At 51.0% G+C, this 18,142-nt stretch overlaps 1 protein-coding gene and 1 long non-coding RNA gene across 2 annotated transcripts in view; one reads left to right on the top strand and one right to left on the bottom strand.

The window, feature by feature from the left end:
- Positions 1-18,142, bottom strand: part of LOC123346374 — a 99,316-nt gene that overhangs the window by 57,748 nt on the left and 23,426 nt on the right. The gene's annotated exons all lie outside the window — the stretch shown is intronic.
- Positions 8,382-9,290, top strand: MYADML2 (myeloid associated differentiation marker like 2). The gene has a single exon (XM_044983745.1). The coding sequence runs from the start codon at positions 8,382-8,384 to the stop codon at positions 9,288-9,290; it is 909 nt and encodes a 302-aa protein (XP_044839680.1).

Raw genomic sequence — 18,142 nt, 5'->3', positions numbered from 1 at the left:
ATTTCAAATTTGTGCTGTACTTCTGGGAGACACCCCAGACAAGTTGGTGTTAGCTCTGCCTAGCCTGCTTGATGGCCCATTAAGGACCATCAGCTACACAATTGACCCATTGAGAGGAGGCAGATATGCCTTGTAACTCAGCAGGGTGTGCAGGAACTTGCCCATGTGACTGCAGACTCCATTTTGCTGTAATTTTCCACAGTAAGAACAAAGAAAAGATGGTTACTCACCTTTGTAATTGTTGTTCTTCGAGATGTGTTGCTCATATCCATTCCAATTAGGTGTGCGCGCGCCGCGTGCACGTTCGTTGGAAGATTTTACCCTAGCAACACTCGGTGGGCCGGCTGGGTCGCCCCCTGGAGTGGCGCCGTTATGGCGCCGGATATATACCCCTGCCGACCTAACGGCCCTTCAGTTCCTTCTTGCCGGCTACTCCGACAGAGGGGAAGGAGGACGGGTTTGGAATGGACATGAGCAACACATCTCGAAGAACAACAGTTACAAAGGTGAGTAACTGTCTTTTCTTCTTCGAGTGCTTGCTCATATCCATTCCAATTAGGTGATTCCCAAGCCTTACCTAGGCGGTTGGGTCGGAGTGAGATGTCGCAGAATGTAGAACTGCTGAGCCAAATGCCGCATCATCTCTGGACTGTTGTACCAATGCATAATGCGACGCAAAGGTGTGGACTGAGGACCAGGTAGCTGCATGACATATCTCTTGGATGGGTACATGAGCCAGGAAGGCGGCAGATGAAGCCTGAGCCCTGGTAGAATGTGCGGTAAGGTGGCTCATCGGAACATGAGCCAAGTCATAGCAGGTGCGGATGCACGATGTCACCCAAGATGAAATCCTCTGGGAGGAGACCGGTAGGCCCTTCATTCGATCTGCCACCGCGACGAAGAGTTGGGGTGTTTTACGAAAGGGCTTTGTTCGCTCGATATAAAATGCGAGCGCCCTACGGACGTCTAGGGAGTGCAGTTGCTGCTCCCGGCGTGATGAGTGTGGCTTTGGGAAGAAGACCGGAAGGAAGATATCTTGATTGATATGAAAGGCCGTTAGGGAGGAAGGCCAGATGTGGTCGCAGCTGTACCTTGTCCTTGTGAAACACTGTATACGGGGGGTCCACCGTGAGAGCCCGAAGCTCGGAGACTCGTCTTGCCGATGTAATGGCTACGAGGAATGCTGTCTTCCAGTACAGGTACAGCAGTGAGCAGGTTGCTAGTGGCTTGAAGGGAGCAGCCATAAGTTTGGCTAGAACTAGATTGAGGTCCCAAGTTGGGGCGGGGCGGCGCACCTGTGGGTATAAACGCTCCAAGCCCTTGAGGAACCTTGAAACCATGGGGTACGAGAACACCGAGCGGCCGCTCTCCCCTGGGTGGAAGGTAGAGATGGCCGCCAAGTGCACCTTTATTGATGATACCGCTAGGCCATGCGGTTTTAGAGACCAGAGGTAGTCCAAAATGATAGGAACTGGTACCTCAGTGGGAACAACATTACGTTGGTCGCACCAGCAGGAGAAACACTTCCACTTGGCCAGATATGTTAACCTAGTGGAAGGTTTCCTACTACCCAGGAGTATTTGTTGTACCGAGGCAGAGCAACGTAACTCGGACTGGCTTAACCACGCAGCAACCATGCTGTGAGGTGAAGAGACTGCAGGTCTGGGTGGTGAAGTCTGCCGTGGTCCTGAGTTATGAGATCCGGGCAAAGAGGTAGGGTGATTGGGTTGGCCACCGACAGGTCGAGCAACATGGTGTACCAGTGTTGCCTCGGCCACGTTGGAGCGATCATGATCAGGTGGGCTCTGTCTCTGCGGAGCTTGAGCAGGACCCTGTGAACCAGCGGGAATGGTGGGAAGGTGTAAAGCAGATGGCTCGTCCAGAGTATTAGAAATGCATCCAAGATGGAGCCTGGGGAGAGACCTTGGAAGGAGCAGAACGCCTGGCATTTCCTGTTCTCGCGGGAGGCGAAGAGGTCTATGCGGGGAGAACCCCACTTCCGGAAAACAGAATGGATAACGTCCGGACGAATCGACCACTCATGAGACAGGAAGGATCTGCTGAGGTGATCCGCCAGAGTGTTCCGAACCCCTGGGAGAAAAGACACTACCAGGTCGATAGAGTGGGCTATGCAAAAGTCCCAGAGCTGAATAGCTTCTTGACAAAGGAGGGAGGAACGTGATCCGCCCTGCTTGTTTATGTAAAACATGGCCGTTGTGTTGTCTGTGAACACTGAGACACAACGGCCTTGTATATGTTCTCGAAATGCCTGGCATGCAAGGCAGACTGCTCTCAGCTCCCGCACATTGATGTGCAAGGCCAGTTCCTGAGCTGACCAAAGGCCTTGAGTGCGGAGATCCTCGAAGTGGACACCCCAACCCAGAGATGACATGTCCGTTGTCAGGGCCATTGAAGGTTGAGGCGGGTGGAATGGCATCTTTGCACAGACCAGGTAGGGCGTCAGCCACCAGGCCAGGGAGCCTAGGATGCTCGGGGGGATTGTGAGGATCGTGTCTATGCTGTCTCTGCCCGGCTGGTATACCGAGGTGAGCCAAGTTTGAAGGGGACGGAGATGTAGTCTGGCATGTTTGGTCACGAACGTGCAGGCAGCCACGTGACCCAGGAGGCCGAGACAAGTGCGAGCCGAAGTTGTCAGGAAGTGTTGTAGGCTTTGGATAATTGATACCATTGCCTGAAACCGAGGCTGTGGTAAGCAGGCTCTGGCGAGATTGGAGTCCAGGATGGCCCCAATGAAGTCTATTCTCTGTGTGGGAACCAGAGTGGATTTCTCTATATTGATCATCAGGCCTAATCGCCTGAATAGGTCCTTGACGATGCCCACATGACGGGTGGCTTGGGTCTCGGAAGTCCCTCGAATGAGCCAATCGTCGAGATACGGGAAGACGTGTATCTGACGACGACGGAGGGAGGCGGCGACTACAGCCATGCATTTTGTGAATACTTGTGGGGCTGTAGAGAGGCCAAACAGAAGGACCGTAAATTGGAAATGTTGACGGTTGACCACAAAACGGAGGTACCGCCTGTGTGGTGGGTAAATAGCAATGTGAAAATATGCGTCCTTCATATCGAGGGCGGCATACCAGTCTGCGGGATCCAAGGACGGGATGATGGTCCCCAGGGATACCATGCGGAACTTCAACTTTATCATGAATTTGTTGAGTCCTCACAGGTCGGATAGTCTCAGACCTCCCTTCGCCTTGGGGATTAGGAAACAACGGGAATAAAACCCCTTGCCCCTCGAGTCCTTCAGTACCTCCTCTATAGCTCCCATGGCAAGGAGCGTCCGTACCTCTTGCAAGAGGAATTGCTCGTGAGAGGGGTCCCTGAAGAGGGACGAGGATGGGGGATTGGAGGGGGGGACGAAATAAACTGGAGGTGGTATCCGAATTCTACCGTGCATAGGACCCAACGATCCGAAGTTAGTTGGGTCCATGCAGGGAGGAAATAGGAGAGGTGGTTGTAAAAAGGAGGAAAAGGATCCTGGGAAACAACTGGTACGCCGTCCTCGGGCGTGCCTTCAAAAGTTTGGTTTGGGGCTCGCGGGTGGTTTGGGGGGCCCCTGATTTTGACCACCGTGGGGTCCAGACTGCCGTCTGCGATTGCCTTGGCTGTGCCTTCTGCCAAAGTCCTGTCGTGGCCTAGGTGGGCGGTAAGCGCGGTGAGGCTGAGGACGGAAGGACCTGCGCTGAGTCACCGGTGTGTGCATCCCCCGCGAGCGCATGATCACCCTGTTGTCCTTTAGGCTTTGCAGCCTAGGGTCAGTCTTTTCAGAAAATAGGCCTTGGCCGTCAAAGGGCAAGTCCTGTATAGTCTGTTGTAACTCAGGTGGAAGGCCTGACACCTGAAGCCATGATATTCTCCTCATGGCGACTCCTGAAGCCAGAGTCCTGGCTGCAGAGTTGGCTGTGTCCAGCGAGGCTTGGAGAGAGGTTCTCGCCACCTTCTTCCCTTCCTCCAAAAGGGCAGCAAACTCCTGTTAGGAGTCTTGGGGAACTAGTTCCGTGAATTTCCCAACCGTCGCCCAGGTGTTATAGTTGTATCTACTAAGCAGGGCTTGCTGGTTTGCCACCCTGAGTTGGAGGCCTCCAGCAGAGTATACTTTGCAGCCCAATAAGTCCATGCGCCTAGCCTCCTTTGACTTTGGAGCAGGAGCTTGCTGGCCATGGTGCTCCCTTTCGTTGACCAATTGCACGACAAGGGAGCAGGGAGGAGGATGCACGTACAGCTACTCGTACCCCTTAGAGGTTACCATGTATTTCCGCTCAACTCCCCTGGCCGTGGGCGGAATAGAGGCTGGAGATTGCCAGATGGTATCGGCGTTTGCCTGAATAGTACGAATAAATGGCAAGGCCACTCTTGTGGGGGTGTCAGCTGACAAAATATCCACCACAGGGTCTTCTATCTCCGGGATCTCCTCCACCTGAAGATTCATATTCTGGGCCACCCGCCTCAGAAGGTCCTGATGGGCCCTCAGGTCAATTGGGGGAGGGCCAGAGGAGGATGTCCCCGCCACCGCTTCATCTGGAGAGGAGGAAGAGGAAAGGCCAGAGACAAGCGGGTCCTGCATGGGCTCTTGTTCTTGGGCGGCATCAGGCTCAGGTGGGACCTGAGAGTCTGTTGGCGGAATGGGAGCTTCATCCATACCCGCAGGAGGGGGGCAGCTTACAGTCGCCTCCGGCACCCGGTGTTCCAATGGCACGGAGCGTGATGCCGCTGGGGGTGCACCTTGGGCTTGGTGATACGCCCAAGGTGTCCAGAACGACCACTGATGGGGCCCTTGTTCTTGGGCCTGGATCTCCTGGAAGACTCGGCTGGGCACGTCTGAGTCACGGTCCTGTGCATAGGAAGCACTGTCCGTGTGAGATGACACTGAAGTGTGTCGAGACGGCCAAGGAGAAGCTGAGAAACCCTGGGAAGGGTCCACGTCTCTAGACGATCTCTCTCTGTGCGGCATCGGAGAGCGGTACCGGGTGCCATAACGGTATCATGAACGAGACTGGGACCTGTGACCGTAATGGCGCCGGGAGGTCGACTGGGATCTCGAAGCTCGATGCCTGGAGCAGCTGCGAGAGGCGCGGTGCCGGGAACTGGATCGGTGCCGGGAGCTAGATCGGTGCTGGGAGTACCGGGCCAGCGAACGGGATGCTGATCGGTGCCACGAGTGCGACCGGTACCGAGATGGAGAGTGGTGCCGGGACTGCGAGCGGCGTCGGGACCGGGATCGGCGACGGGACCGAGAACGCCGGTGGGACCGAGATCGTGATCGGTGCCTCTCAGCGGTGCCGACAGAGGGTGGCCTCAGCAGGGCAGGGTTGCCAATTGACTGTATGACCCGCACCGGCGGTGCCGGGGGTTGAGGCAGTGCAGACTCCGTCAGCGCGATTAGCTCCCTCGCCATGGAAAAGGTCTCCGGCGTGGAGGGAATAGTGAGCTCGACCACGGCGTGTGCCGGGGAGCTTTCAGGCACTGGACTCGACGGCCCTTGCGGGACTGGAATCGACGGTGCCGAAGCTGGCGGTGCCGCGGCAGGCGTCGGTGCCGGGCGGTCCGACATAGGCAGGTGCTCTGACTGTGGTGCAGGCGGCACCGAAGCAGCAGGAGTCTTATGTTTCTTGACCCTCGGGGAGAGGGAATGGTGCCGAGCAGACATTGGTGCCGGTGACAGTCGGTGCTGAGGGGCCTTAGCAGTACCGGGGCGATCCGGAGCCGAAAGAGCGCTTCTCCCTGATGTGGACTGTCCTGCGCTCGGTGCCGAGGGCGGTGGAGTAAGAGCTGCCTCCATCAGGACCTGTTTGAGACGAAAGTCTCGCTCCTTCTTCATCCTCGGCTTAAGGGCCTTAAAGATCCGGCACTTATCTGAGAGGTGGGATTCCCTGAGGCACTTAAGGCAGGAGTCGTGGGGATCTCCCATTGGCATCGGCTTGTGGCGGCAGGCCGAGCACGGTTTGAAGCCCGGTGATCCGGGCATGAGCGCCGGTACCGGGTGCGGGGAAGGGGCTAATCCCCGAACCCCTCATAACTATATATACTAACTATGTTATAGAACTACAAAAACTAACTACAACTATAGAGATTATAACTATATACACAACAATTAGTAAGAAAACTACGAGTAGCTAGGGAAGTGGAGATCAGCTAAGCCGCACTCCACTGTTCCAACGACCGACACGGGCGGTAAGAAGGAACTGAAGGGCGTTGGGTCGGCAGGGGTATATATCCGGCGCCATAACGGCGCCACTCCACGGGGCGTCCCAGCCGACCCACCGAGTGTTGCTAGGGTAAAAATCTTCCAACAAATGTGCACGCAACGCGCGCACACCTAATTGGAATCGATATGAGCAAGCACACAAAGAAGAAGTTTTCTTACAACTGGAAGAGCCTATATAAGGCTAATGCCTCATCTCCATCTTGTCTTCAATCCTGCTTCTTACCTCTGGAGGGACTTTGCTACAAACTGAAGCTCTGCACAAGGACTGAATGACCCATCCCAGCGGGGGATGTACTCCAGAGACTTGATTTGAACCTGCAGTTTACTCCATCACTGCTACAAGCCTGAACTAAGAACTTTGCCATTACTGTATGTAATTGATTCCATTTAACCAATTCTAGCTCTCATCTCTACCTTTTTCCCTTTATGAATAAACCTTTAGATTTTAGATTCTAAAGGATTGGCAACAGCGTGATTTGTGGGTAAGATCTGATGTGTATATTGACCTGGGTCTGGGGCTTGATTCTTTGGGATTGAGAGAACCGTCTTCTTTTATGGGGGGGTGTTGGTTTTCATAACCATTCATCTCCAGGACGAGTGGCACTGGTGGTGATACTGGGAGACTGGAGTGTCTAAGGAAATTGCTTGTGTGACTTGTGGTTAGCCAGTGGGGTGAAACCGAAGTCCTTTTTGTCTGGCTGGTTTGGTTTGCCTTAGAGCTGGAAAAACCCCAGCCTAGGGCTGTAACTGCCCTGTTTAAGCAATTGGTCCTGAATTGGCACTCTCAGTTGGGTCCCGCCAGAACCACATTGTCATAAATGATAATGGAAATATTTATCTCGGCCCCAAGATGCTGCCCCTCAGGACCCTGGCCTACATCTAACTACTGTGATGCAGCAAGAGACTGCTCGATGGGAGGTATATAAGCCCCAGGATGATCAGAGCCTTATTCCCTGTGGACTAAGGAGAGGGGACTACAGTCTAATTAGAGCCCCGGAGCCAATTAAGGCCCCACCGGAGACCTAATAAAAAACCCTACCCCAGTCAGCCAGGAGAAGGGAAGGAGAGTTGACTGTAGTTTGGAGGTGACTGATGTTGACTAGAGGATCAGAGTACCGGGGCAGGGAGATCCTGCCCGGGCACGACAGAGAGACTTCCCCAGCACGGAGGCTTGAGAGAAACCCTGCCCAAGGGGAAAGGGAGGGTAAGAAGCCTGCAAAGCTGAAGTGGCTGGGACTGGAGTAGGAGGTGGACCTGGATCCCTTCTCTGCTCCCCTTTTCTCCCCCTCCAGGGCACTAGCAGAGCTCAAGAACAGGGGCAGGGATGGGGCAGCACCCTGACCCCACACCAAGGAAAAGCATGGGACCCACCACAATTGCATTGGCCATTTGCCAAACTACTCTACTACCCAATATCAAATGAAGCAAAATGAATCAGTCTCTGTTGTGCCATTGAGTCCACACCCCTCCATCCCACAGCTTCTGTGATCCCACCAGATCCATATATCCATCTGGTGCCATTGAATCTGCAACACCATATTCCAGGTTCTGTGGTGTGGTAGGATCTGATCCTTCTCTCCAAGAGGATCTGAGACCTCTGCAGGGTCTGGGAATGCTGACAATCAGTGCTTAAATGACAAAACAGGCGGTAGAGGAAATACAGGCTGTTAATCAGGAACTCCTGATGGAGTCCACAGTTTGAGTGTAACTAACACCAGCTCATCATAATTTCAGGGGACAGAGTTCATTCCATTCCAGGACTATTAATATAGCCAACTATTTATATTGCTGCATTCCTACAGCACTAAAGCAGAGAGCTACAGCTGCAGAGCTAAAACGGAATAAAATGTCAACCACCAAGGAGAAAGTGATCATGCTAGAGACTGAAAGAAGAGACAGTGAAAAGGCAGAATAAGAGACAATCTTCACAGATCCTGCCTGGTACTGCTGGGTTAACTGATCTTCATAGCTCTTTGATACCTGCAACCTGAAAACAGAACCAGTCAATAATCTTACTACAGAAAATGAAGCTATTCTGAGAGGTTGCCAGAAATGCACACTCAGCGAAGATTCTGGTAGAGGGATAGAGAACTGAGCTAACCTGAAAGGAAGCTTTGCGGTCTCCAACTCCCTTGTTACCTGCTCTGATCAGATGATGGAGAGCTCAGGAGGGCCGTATCTGAACACAGCAGCAGTGGCATCCCCGGTGGGAGTAGCCCGTTTGCTGCAGGTGGCATTTGGATGTACTACGTTCAGCCTGGTGGCCCATCAGGGGGGATTCAGTGCAGCCTATGGCACCTTCTGCATGTTCGTCTGGTGTTTCTGTTTTGCTGTCACCATCTTTATAATAACCTGTGAGTTCACTCGTCTCCACAGCTGCCTGAGCATCTCCTGGGGAAATTTCACAGCTGCCTTTGCCATGCTGGCCACACTCATGTCCATCACTGCGGCTGTGATCTACCCGCTCTATTTTGCCCAGTTTGGCTGTTATTCCATCAGTTGCAAGGTGAGAGATTTCCGCATAGCAGCCAGTGTCTTTGCAGGGCTCCTGTTCATTGCTTATGCTGTGGAGGTGATTCTAACCAGAGCCAAGCCAGGACAGGTGACCAGCTACATGGCCACAGTATCTGGTCTCTTGAAAATTGTCCAGGCCTTCGTGGCCTGCATCATATTTGGGGCACTGGTAAATGACAGTCAGTACAGCAATTATGTGGCTACACAATGGTGTGTGGCTGTCTATAGCTTCTGCTTTGTGGTGACAGTGGTGGTAGTGGCCTTCAATGTCACAGGAAGGACAGCAATGCTGTGGTGCCCCTTTGAGCGCTTCGTGGTCATTTACACATTCGTGGCCATCCTCATGTATGTGAGTGCAGCAGTGATCTGGCCGGTGTTCTGCTTTGATAGTAAGTATGGGTCCCCATGGCGCCCCTACCAGTGCTCTCAGGGCAAATGCCCCTGGGACAGCCAACTGGTGATTGCTATATTTACTTATGTGAACCTGGTGCTTTACATTGTGGACTTGGCATACTCCCAACGCATCCGCTTTGTCTCACATCCTTAAATTCCAATGCTGCCCCTGCAAAGCCATAGGGCTCAAGCAACAACAGAGCTGGGAATCAGTTGGAGACAGGGGTCATAAAAAGTAGCTGCTGAGCCAGACACACCAATAAATGAAACAAACTTCAAGGTTAATACTAGACTAGTAAATGAACACTCTGTAATGGGTGGGCAGCAGATGAGTCAGGAAAGAAGACAACAACCTTTCTTACCCCTCAACATTTGCTTCATCCCTTCTGTATAAGGGAAAGGAATAGCACAGCAAACTGGATAGTATCCTTGCATCTCCACCAAACATGAACATCTGCTGCAAGAGTGGCTCTGTATGCCACTGGATTATCAGGCCAAATATTAAGCAGGGATCAGTGAGGTCTTGGGACTGTTACCAACACTGAACTCTAACCTAGAAGTGACTGTATCCAGGGAAGACTGAGGAGTTCAGAGACAGCACCAGCTCTAGAACAGAATGAGGATCCTTCAAAATCCCAGACATTTGATGTTATTTCTGTTATGGTGAGAAATTCATTGCTTGTAAATATGGGAGGTTCTAGCCAAAATGGGTCTGAAGGAGAAAAATATTACAGCAGTTATGCTGATTTGAAGACTAGGAGGCCCCTCACTCGCCCACACATAGTGTGGAATAAGCATAGCCTTGTGTATGTGCCAGGTTGGAAAGGTTAGGAATATTCTTGTTAAAGATACTCTGAGCCATTACAGAACTGAAAGTTGCTGAGTCATAGCTCTACTACCCAGAACTGGAGTGTGTGGTGGATCCAAGGCCTCAAAATAACCATTTTTAGTTTGAGCTCCTCACTGTTCACTCAAGCTGGGTCTGGAGATACAGTAGCTCCATGCTCATATAAAAGTTGCTTAATAGGCCATTATATATTTGAACTGATGGAAATTAAAGGTGTGTTCTGTGGGGGGAAAAAAAGAATGGGGACAGAAATGGACTGGTCCCATCCTACTGCTCCAAGCCTCTGCAGATTACAGATGAGATGATCAGCCTCATGGGGGAGAGGGGGAAATGCTTAAATTGTTAATGGATCCAGCCAATCTTCTCAGACCAGATTAAATTTCAGGACCCCCTAACTCTCTGTGCCCACCTAACTGTCCTTTGCTTTACCTGCCAGCTGCACAGCCACTTCCCTAATCCTTCTTCAGCAAACACCCTCTCTGGTCTCCTATAGCATGGCTCAGGATTTCAGGTTTACTCCCAATGGAAATTGCTGTTCATCCAAGGAAATTCCCAATCCAGCAAGAAACCAAAGCAGTTTGTTTTTATTCAGATACTTGTACAGAATGTGTGTGAATCTAATAGGTCAGATTAGAAAACACAAATAAAAATGACACATTGTCAAAAGTAACTGTGTTTAATTTGAAATAAAGCCACATAGTAACCTTACAATGCACACACCCACTCAGATCCATACACTCCCACCTTCCCCTCCCTAGATACAGCCTCTCCAACTTCACCTTTCCCACCAAAAATACACCAGCAGACGCTCCTCTTCTATCCCCCCCCCTCAAAAAAATCCCACCTTATCTTCCCCAGACAGACCCCACTAAACACAGATTTCCACACATACCTCCCCCCTGGAAAAGCACAGCCTATGGTTTATTTTTAATGTATAAAGTGTGTGCTGTCTAACATGACTCAGGATGGGAGTACAAAATCTAATAGTTAAGTCCACTGAGCACCATGTTCTGCACCAGGGTCTCTAAAGATCCCAGCTGTTCTCTCTCTCAGAAGAAGGTGCAATCTGGAAGGAAGGAACCATTTCACAGTATCTCAATATAGATCATGAAGTTTGGGCAGCTAAAGAAAAACTATATGGAAGATATTGGGTGATTCTGCAGCTCTCTCTCCAGGTTAGAAGCAACCATTTTGGCTACGAACACCAGGAACAAGCTTTATCAAGCCCAAGACAGAGAGCTGCTCCCACAGTCAAACAAGAAAATGCATGAAAGACCTTTCCCAAGAGGGTTTTCACCACACTAGGGAGCAGTAGACAAAAGCCTTACAGAGGATTTTCCTCCTGCACGGATTCCCAGCTTGGACAGGAGCTCTAAAAGGGAGTGAGTGGCTCTATTGGAAGGCATCCAACTACATGGAGCCAGCCAGCTCAATGGGACAGTAGTAATAGAAAGAGATCAAAACTATGTAGTGTGGTACTCGATAACTAGGGGTGTTTTATGGATTGCATTAATAAACACTGACTGTGGAAGTGCATTTATCTCTCTTAATCAAAAGTGGACAAAAGTAGTCATGGTACATAACTATTCAAAGAAATATTCAATTGGTATTATTATATTTTTAACTCCACACCCAACAAATAAAAAACAGTTGTCCACACCCCATCTAGTCTAGGTTTTACTGAAAGTATTTATTTTTGTTTTATTATTTATTATTGTAAGTATTTTTGTTGTAATTTATTGGATGGACTTGGCCCAGATGCTGGGAAAGGTGTGGAGCTCTCTATACAGGAATTATTGGCTTGCTTTGTAAAAAGTGCAAGTGGAAAAAGAGACTGTCTCTTTAAGACACTATGTCTTTGAGGAATCTGCAGTGGATATAAAAGGCCTGGCAGGAGCCGGTGACAGGTGTCCAGCAAGCAGGCGCTGTTTATTGCTGGAGATGACATTGCTAAGTGCTGTGTGCAGTGAGGGCTGAGTGCAGAGGCACCGACTTCCCCCGTTCCCTTGGGGTACTCAACCCCTGCTTCACCCCAGGCCCTGCCCCCACTCCAGCTCTTCCCCCCCTCACGTTCCCATCCCTACCTCACCTCTTCCTGGCCACTCCTTCACCTCTTCTTGCTCCTGCTCCTCCTCCCAAGCCTCCTGAATGCTGCTGATCAGCAGCGGGTGGGAGGTGCTGGGGGTGGAGAGGAGGAGCTGATCTGTGGGTCTGCCAGTGGATGCTGAGCACCCACTTTTTTTTTCTGTGGGTGCTCCAGAACAGGAGCGCCCATAGAGTCAGCACCAATGCCTGACTGGAGTCTCCCTCCACTCTGAACTAATTACCTGGGACTTGGAAAAATCTGCCAATGATACAAAATGATGTGTATTATAGGAGACTAAGGTCTTGTCTACGCTACAAATGTTTTGCCAGTATAGCTACTGTATATTGGCAGAGCCCCCAGTGTAGACATAGTGACAAGCATTTTTCTGTCGGCACAGTAACACCGCCTTCCTGAACAACATTAGTTATGCTAACAGAAGCTCTCTTCTGTCAGCATAGCTGTGTCTACATTGGGGGTTTTGCTGGGATCACTATGTCCGCTATGGAGTGTGTGTTTTCACACCCCTGATTGATATAGCTATGTTGACAAAAATTTGCAATGTAGATATGGCCTAAGGAGAGTAAGGAACTGCAGATGGGTCCAGCAGAATATGGTATCTGAGCAGCAGGAAGGCAGATGAAATTCAGTGTCTTGTATAGACACAGAAAGATACAACTTCAACTCAGACATAATGCTGGGGCCTAAATAAGGTCACGTCTTAGGAACAATCTAGGTATTGTGCACTGATCAGTGACAATGTCTGCTCAGCTGTGCCCATGAAAAGAGCAAATAAGATGTTAAGAAGGAGTGTGATTGATGTGAGTATGCTTGGTGGTGAATATGGATCTGGATGCTAACGTATTTTTCTGTATAGGGTTTCTGAGGTGGTGTGTTGGAATGCTGGGCAGAAAACTTTTAGCACATGTCTAGTCAAGACTGTAGAAAGTTCTCTCAATGTCCAAAAGTCCCAGCTTTGGCTGCTTCTGCTCCTACCAGCTGGAGTCTCCAGCTGGCTCCCCTCTCCAGTTTTCTACCAAGGCAACAGAGAAAGAGAACATAAGAACATAAGAATGGCCATACGGGTCAGACCAAAGGTCCATCAAGCCAGTGTCCTGTCCTCTGACAGTGGCCAGTGGCAGGTGCCCCAAAGGGAATGAACAGACAGGTAATCATCAAGTGATCCATGCCCTGTCACCCAATCCCAGCTTCTGGCAAACAGAGGCTAGGGACACCATCCCTACCCATCCCTGGGTAATAGCCATTGTTGGACCTATCTTCCATTAATCTATCTAGCTCCCTTTTGAACCCCATTATAGTACTGGCCTTCACAACACCCTCTGGCAAGGATTTCCAGAGGTTGACAGTGTGTTGTGTGAAAAAATACTTTCTTGTGTTTGTTTTAAACCTGCTACCTATTAATTTCATTTGGTGGTCCCTTGTTCTTGTATTATGAGGAGTAAATAACACTTCCTTATTTACTTTCTCTATACCACTCATGATTTTATAGACCTCTATCATATCCCCCCTGAGTCGCCTCTTTTCCAAGCTGAAAAGTCCCAGTCTTATTAATCTCTCCTCATACGGAAGCAGTTCCATACCCCTAATCATTTTTGTTGCCCTTTTCTGAACCTTTTCCAATTCCAATATATCTTTTTTGAGATGGGGTGACCACATCTGCATGCAGTATTCAAGGTGTGGGCATACCATGGATTTATATAGAGGCAATATGATATTTTCTGTCTTATTATCTATACCTTTCTTGACGATTTCCAACATTCTGTTCACTTTTTTGACTGCCACTGCACATTGAGAGGATGATTTCAGAGAACTATCCACAATGACTGCAAGATCTCTTGCGTGAAAGAGCTAATTTAGACCCCATCATTGTATATGTATAGTTAGGATTATGTTTTCCAATGCTCATTACTTTGCATTTATCAACATTAAATTTCATCTGCCATTTTGTTACCCAGTCACCCAGTTTTGTGAGATCCTTTTGTAGCTCTTCACAGTCTGCCTGGGACTTAACTATCTTGAGTAGTTTTCTCCTCCAGGGCAGATTAGCAGAGGCTCTGGGGTTTTTCACCTTCCTCTGTAGCGTGGGACATGGGTCACTTGCTGGAGGATTCTCTGCACCTTGAAGTCTTTAAACTATGATTTGAGGACTTCAATGGCTCAGACATAGGTTAGGGGTTTGTTGCGGGAGTGGGTGGGTGAGATTCTGCGGCCTGCATTGTGCAGACTAGACAATCATGATGGTCCCTTCTGACCTTAAAGTCTGTGACTCTGTATCATCTGCAAATGTTGCCACCTCACTGTTTACCCCCTTTTCCAGATCATTTATGAATATGTTGAATAGGACTGGACCAGTACAGACCCCTGGGGGACACCACTATTTACCTCTCTCCATTCTGAAAACTGACCATTTATTTCTACCCTTTGTTTCCTATCTTTTAACCAGTTACCAGAGGAGAGGCACCACCTGGGTGCTAGTGTCCCCAGAGTGAAAGGGGGGTCGCCCTGCACAGTTCTGGTTCCAGGGCATGCTGAGGTGGCAGGAGGGGAGACATGGCTCAGCCTGGGGTCCACTTTATTCCCTCCCCCCACACTGCAGCACATTGTGCCCAGACCTCAGTCCAATAGTGGGAGAATTGTGAAATTACCCCAAGACCGTAAGAGCAAAATCCCTAATGCCTGATGGTGTGTGCTCAGAAACCCTAGAAAAGGGACGGAGGTACAAGTAGACCCATAGCCTTGACAAGAAAGGAGACTAATCTGGAACCCAGGCACCCATTCGATTAATCGAAGGGAAATTCTCATCAGGGACCGTACATTCAGATTTAGTTGCCTCATTTGCCAGCCAGAAAAGGGGAACAAAAATAATTAGATGCATCAATGTAGAAGGGGGGGGGGGGAGAATCTATACAGAAACTGGACATTTATATTAATAAGTATATCCAGTTATTAACTGTAACATTTTGGCAGAGATATTAACTTTCACCCTTCAGGGTTTGAAACAATCTCTGAATACAATTGTAAGGCCTCTCTTTAAACAAGGGTGTAGTTCTGATTTTTTTAAGTGCAGGTACTCTGCCCTCAATGATGTGACCCAACCCTGACAGCCCCTCACAGCATATTTCTGTATAAAGGCCTCGCACTGGAGGAGGCAGACTATCCCACATCTGCCAAATGTGACAGAGGTTATCAAACTGTGGGGAAGGCCTCACTGGAAGGGGGATGCAGAATGTATTCTGTGAGGTTGTGAGACGCTTTAGGGAAAAAAAACAAACTTTACTGGTCAGATTTTACCCACACTAATAAATAACTAGCAAAGCTGATTGTGACAGACCCAGAGCAGTGAAGTACAGGAGTCTGGTCGAAGGCAAATATACTAGTCACTGGAGGAGTAGTTTTCTGTTCCCTGAGTGACCAGAGCAGGGGCTGCACTAAAGTAATCAGGAACCTGCTAGAACCAATTAAGGCAGACAGGCTGATTAGAACACCTGCAGCCAATCAAGGCAGGCTAATCAGGGCACCTGGGTTTAAAAAGGAGCTCACGTCAGTTTGTGGTGGGTGTGTGAGGAGCTGGGAGCAAGAGGTGCGAGGAGCTGAGAGGGTGTGGTACTGGAGGACTAAGGAGTACAAGCATTATCAGACACCAGGAGGAAGGTCCTGTGGTGAGGATAAAGAAGGTGTTTGGAGGAGGCTATGGGGAAGTAGCCCAGGGAGTTGTAGCTGTCATGCAGCTGTTACAGGAGGCACTATAGACAGCTGCAAATCCACAGGGCCCTGGGCTGGAACCCGGAGTAGAGGGTGGGCCTGGGTTCCCCCCAAACCTCCCAACTCCTGATCCAACACAGGAGGAGTTGACCCAGACTGTGGGCCCCACCGGAGGGGAAGATCACTGAGGTGTGCAAATCTGCCAATAAGCCCAGGACCCACCAAGGTAGAGGAGGAACTTTGTCACATGATTTATCCAGACATATCAGATCCTTAGATGGCACTGTGCATTTAAGGCACTGTGTATTTTGACAGATTTCTGTTAAACTTGCATAACATTATACAAAGTTGTTGCCATGTGTATGTTAATCCATTTGCACATTTAATTCTAAGCATTGACCACAATTTCAGCTTTGCTTTTGCTCTTATGACAATGGAATGTTGGCTCTGTTTGAATCAATGCCTCACTGTTTTTAATATTGAGTGAAAGTTGCATGTTTTTTTCTTTAATCGGTATATGTACCTGTGTGGCAGGGATATGTATTACGTAAACTACTATGGTCACAAAGAAGGTGGGTCATGATCAAATAAGTTTGAGAACCACTGCTCTAAAGCATCTTTTGTTGCCACTGTTGGGGATGGAATACTGGACTAGATGGGCTGCAGTCTGATCCACTATGGCAATTTCTATACAGTTCCATCCAAAGCTAAATTAAAAACACCAGGGATCAAATTCAGTCCTGGGGGGCTTCACCTATTTTTGCCATGACTGAATTTGGTCTAAAGACTCTTTAATTTGTTAAGAAGTGTATCTATTGGGTTTCCAGGAAATGGGGCGGGCGAGCCCGCCCCATGCTAACGGAACCCCCCCCAGCCTAAGGGGAGGTGCCACAGAGCCTCAGAAACCCACTAATTGCGGGGGACAACTAATAAAAGAACAGGGACAGGAGTGCGGTCAAAGGGTCATAAGAAGGGAGCCTGACGGTGACACCGAGCAGAGAACCCCGGACAGCGCCCACTGCTCCTCGAAGGCGTCAAGGGAGCCAGCGGACGCCGCCCAGAGGAACTCCGCCCGGAGACGTGAGCGGACTAAGGATCGGAAACAAGCCCCACAGTCGCAGGAGTCTCCATTGGCCAACCGCCTCTCCCTGGTCGCGTAGATGGCCATTTTTGCCAGGGCGAGGAGGAGGTTGACCAGGAGGTCCCGCGACTTCGTGGGGCCACGGATAGGGAGTGCATGGAGAAGGAGGGGTGGGGAAAAGTGCAGCCAGAAACGCAATAGGAGATTAGTGAGGAGCCGGTAGAGGGGCTGCAGCCTGGCGCACTCTATGTAAATGTGCACCAGGGTCTCCCTCACGCCGCAGAAGGGGCAGGTGTCTGGGACAGGGGTAAACCGCGCCAAGTACACGCCCGTACTCACGGCCCCGTGGAGGAGCCGCCAACTGATATCCCCGACGGGCCTCGGGACCAGGGTGGAGTACAGGCTGGCCCACCGGGGCTCCTCACCCTCCAGAGGTGGCAGGAGGTCCCGCCACTTGGTGTCGGGGCGGGACACGAGGGTGAGGAAGTGAAGGGTGTGGAGCACGAGCGCGTAGAGCTGCTTCCTTGGCGCGGTTTGGAAACGGACCGGCTGCAGATCGTGCAGCCGGCTGGCGGAGAAGGGGCGGGGGGGGCGGTCGGGTCCACGGGGCAGGGGCCCGATGAAAAGGTCTGGAGGGCTCGGGGCGGGGGGGGGCGGGGCGTGCCCTCACGCAGGACCCGGTCGAGGTAGGCCCGAGCAGCGGGCGGCAAAGCGGCCTTCACCTCCTGTAGTACGAGCCGGGGAGTACAAGGTCTGGAGAGCCCCATACGCCGAGCGAGCGTCGGGGGATCCAGCCAGTCTCCCCGGTCGTAGTCCAGGAGGTCTCCGACCCTGGTAGCTTCCGCCAGGACCAACCTCTGGCGCACCGCGGGGGACTCCGCCACCTGCACACGGAGCTGGGGGTTGTGTAGCAGGGGCTCCGCGAGGAGATCTGCCCCTTCGGTGGCCGCCACGGACCTGGTCGCAGAGAACAGCTTCCAGGTCCGGAGGAGGTCCTGGTAGAAGACCGGCAGCCCGGAGAGGTCTCGCGGAAGGCCCCTCGGGTTGAGATAAAGGAGCTGCCGGTCGTATCGGAGCCCTCGGAAGCGGCGTAGGAAGGCATGTGCCAGAGCTCTCCATGCCGGACTACCCGCACCATAAAGGAGCCTCTGCAGTGCCTGGAGGCGGAAGACGTGGACCTGAGTGCGCAGGCACTTCAGGCCCTGCCCTCCCTCCTCCAGGGGCAGGTGGAGCACCCCTGCAGGGACCCAGTGCAGTCCTGGCCAAAAGAAC

The sequence above is a fragment of the Mauremys mutica genome, chromosome 12 (genome assembly GCF_020497125.1).
Source record: "Mauremys mutica isolate MM-2020 ecotype Southern chromosome 12, ASM2049712v1, whole genome shotgun sequence".
NCBI lineage: Eukaryota > Metazoa > Chordata > Testudines > Geoemydidae > Mauremys > Mauremys mutica.
The sequence above is the reverse complement of the archived record's forward strand: the minus strand, read 5'-3'. Positions and strand labels throughout refer to the sequence as shown.

Bases quoted from the DNA above. Each gene is read 5' to 3' on its own strand.
- MYADML2 (XM_044983745.1), top strand. From the start codon at position 8,382: ATGATGGAGAGCTCAGGAGGGCCGTATCTGAACACAGCAGCAGTGGCA.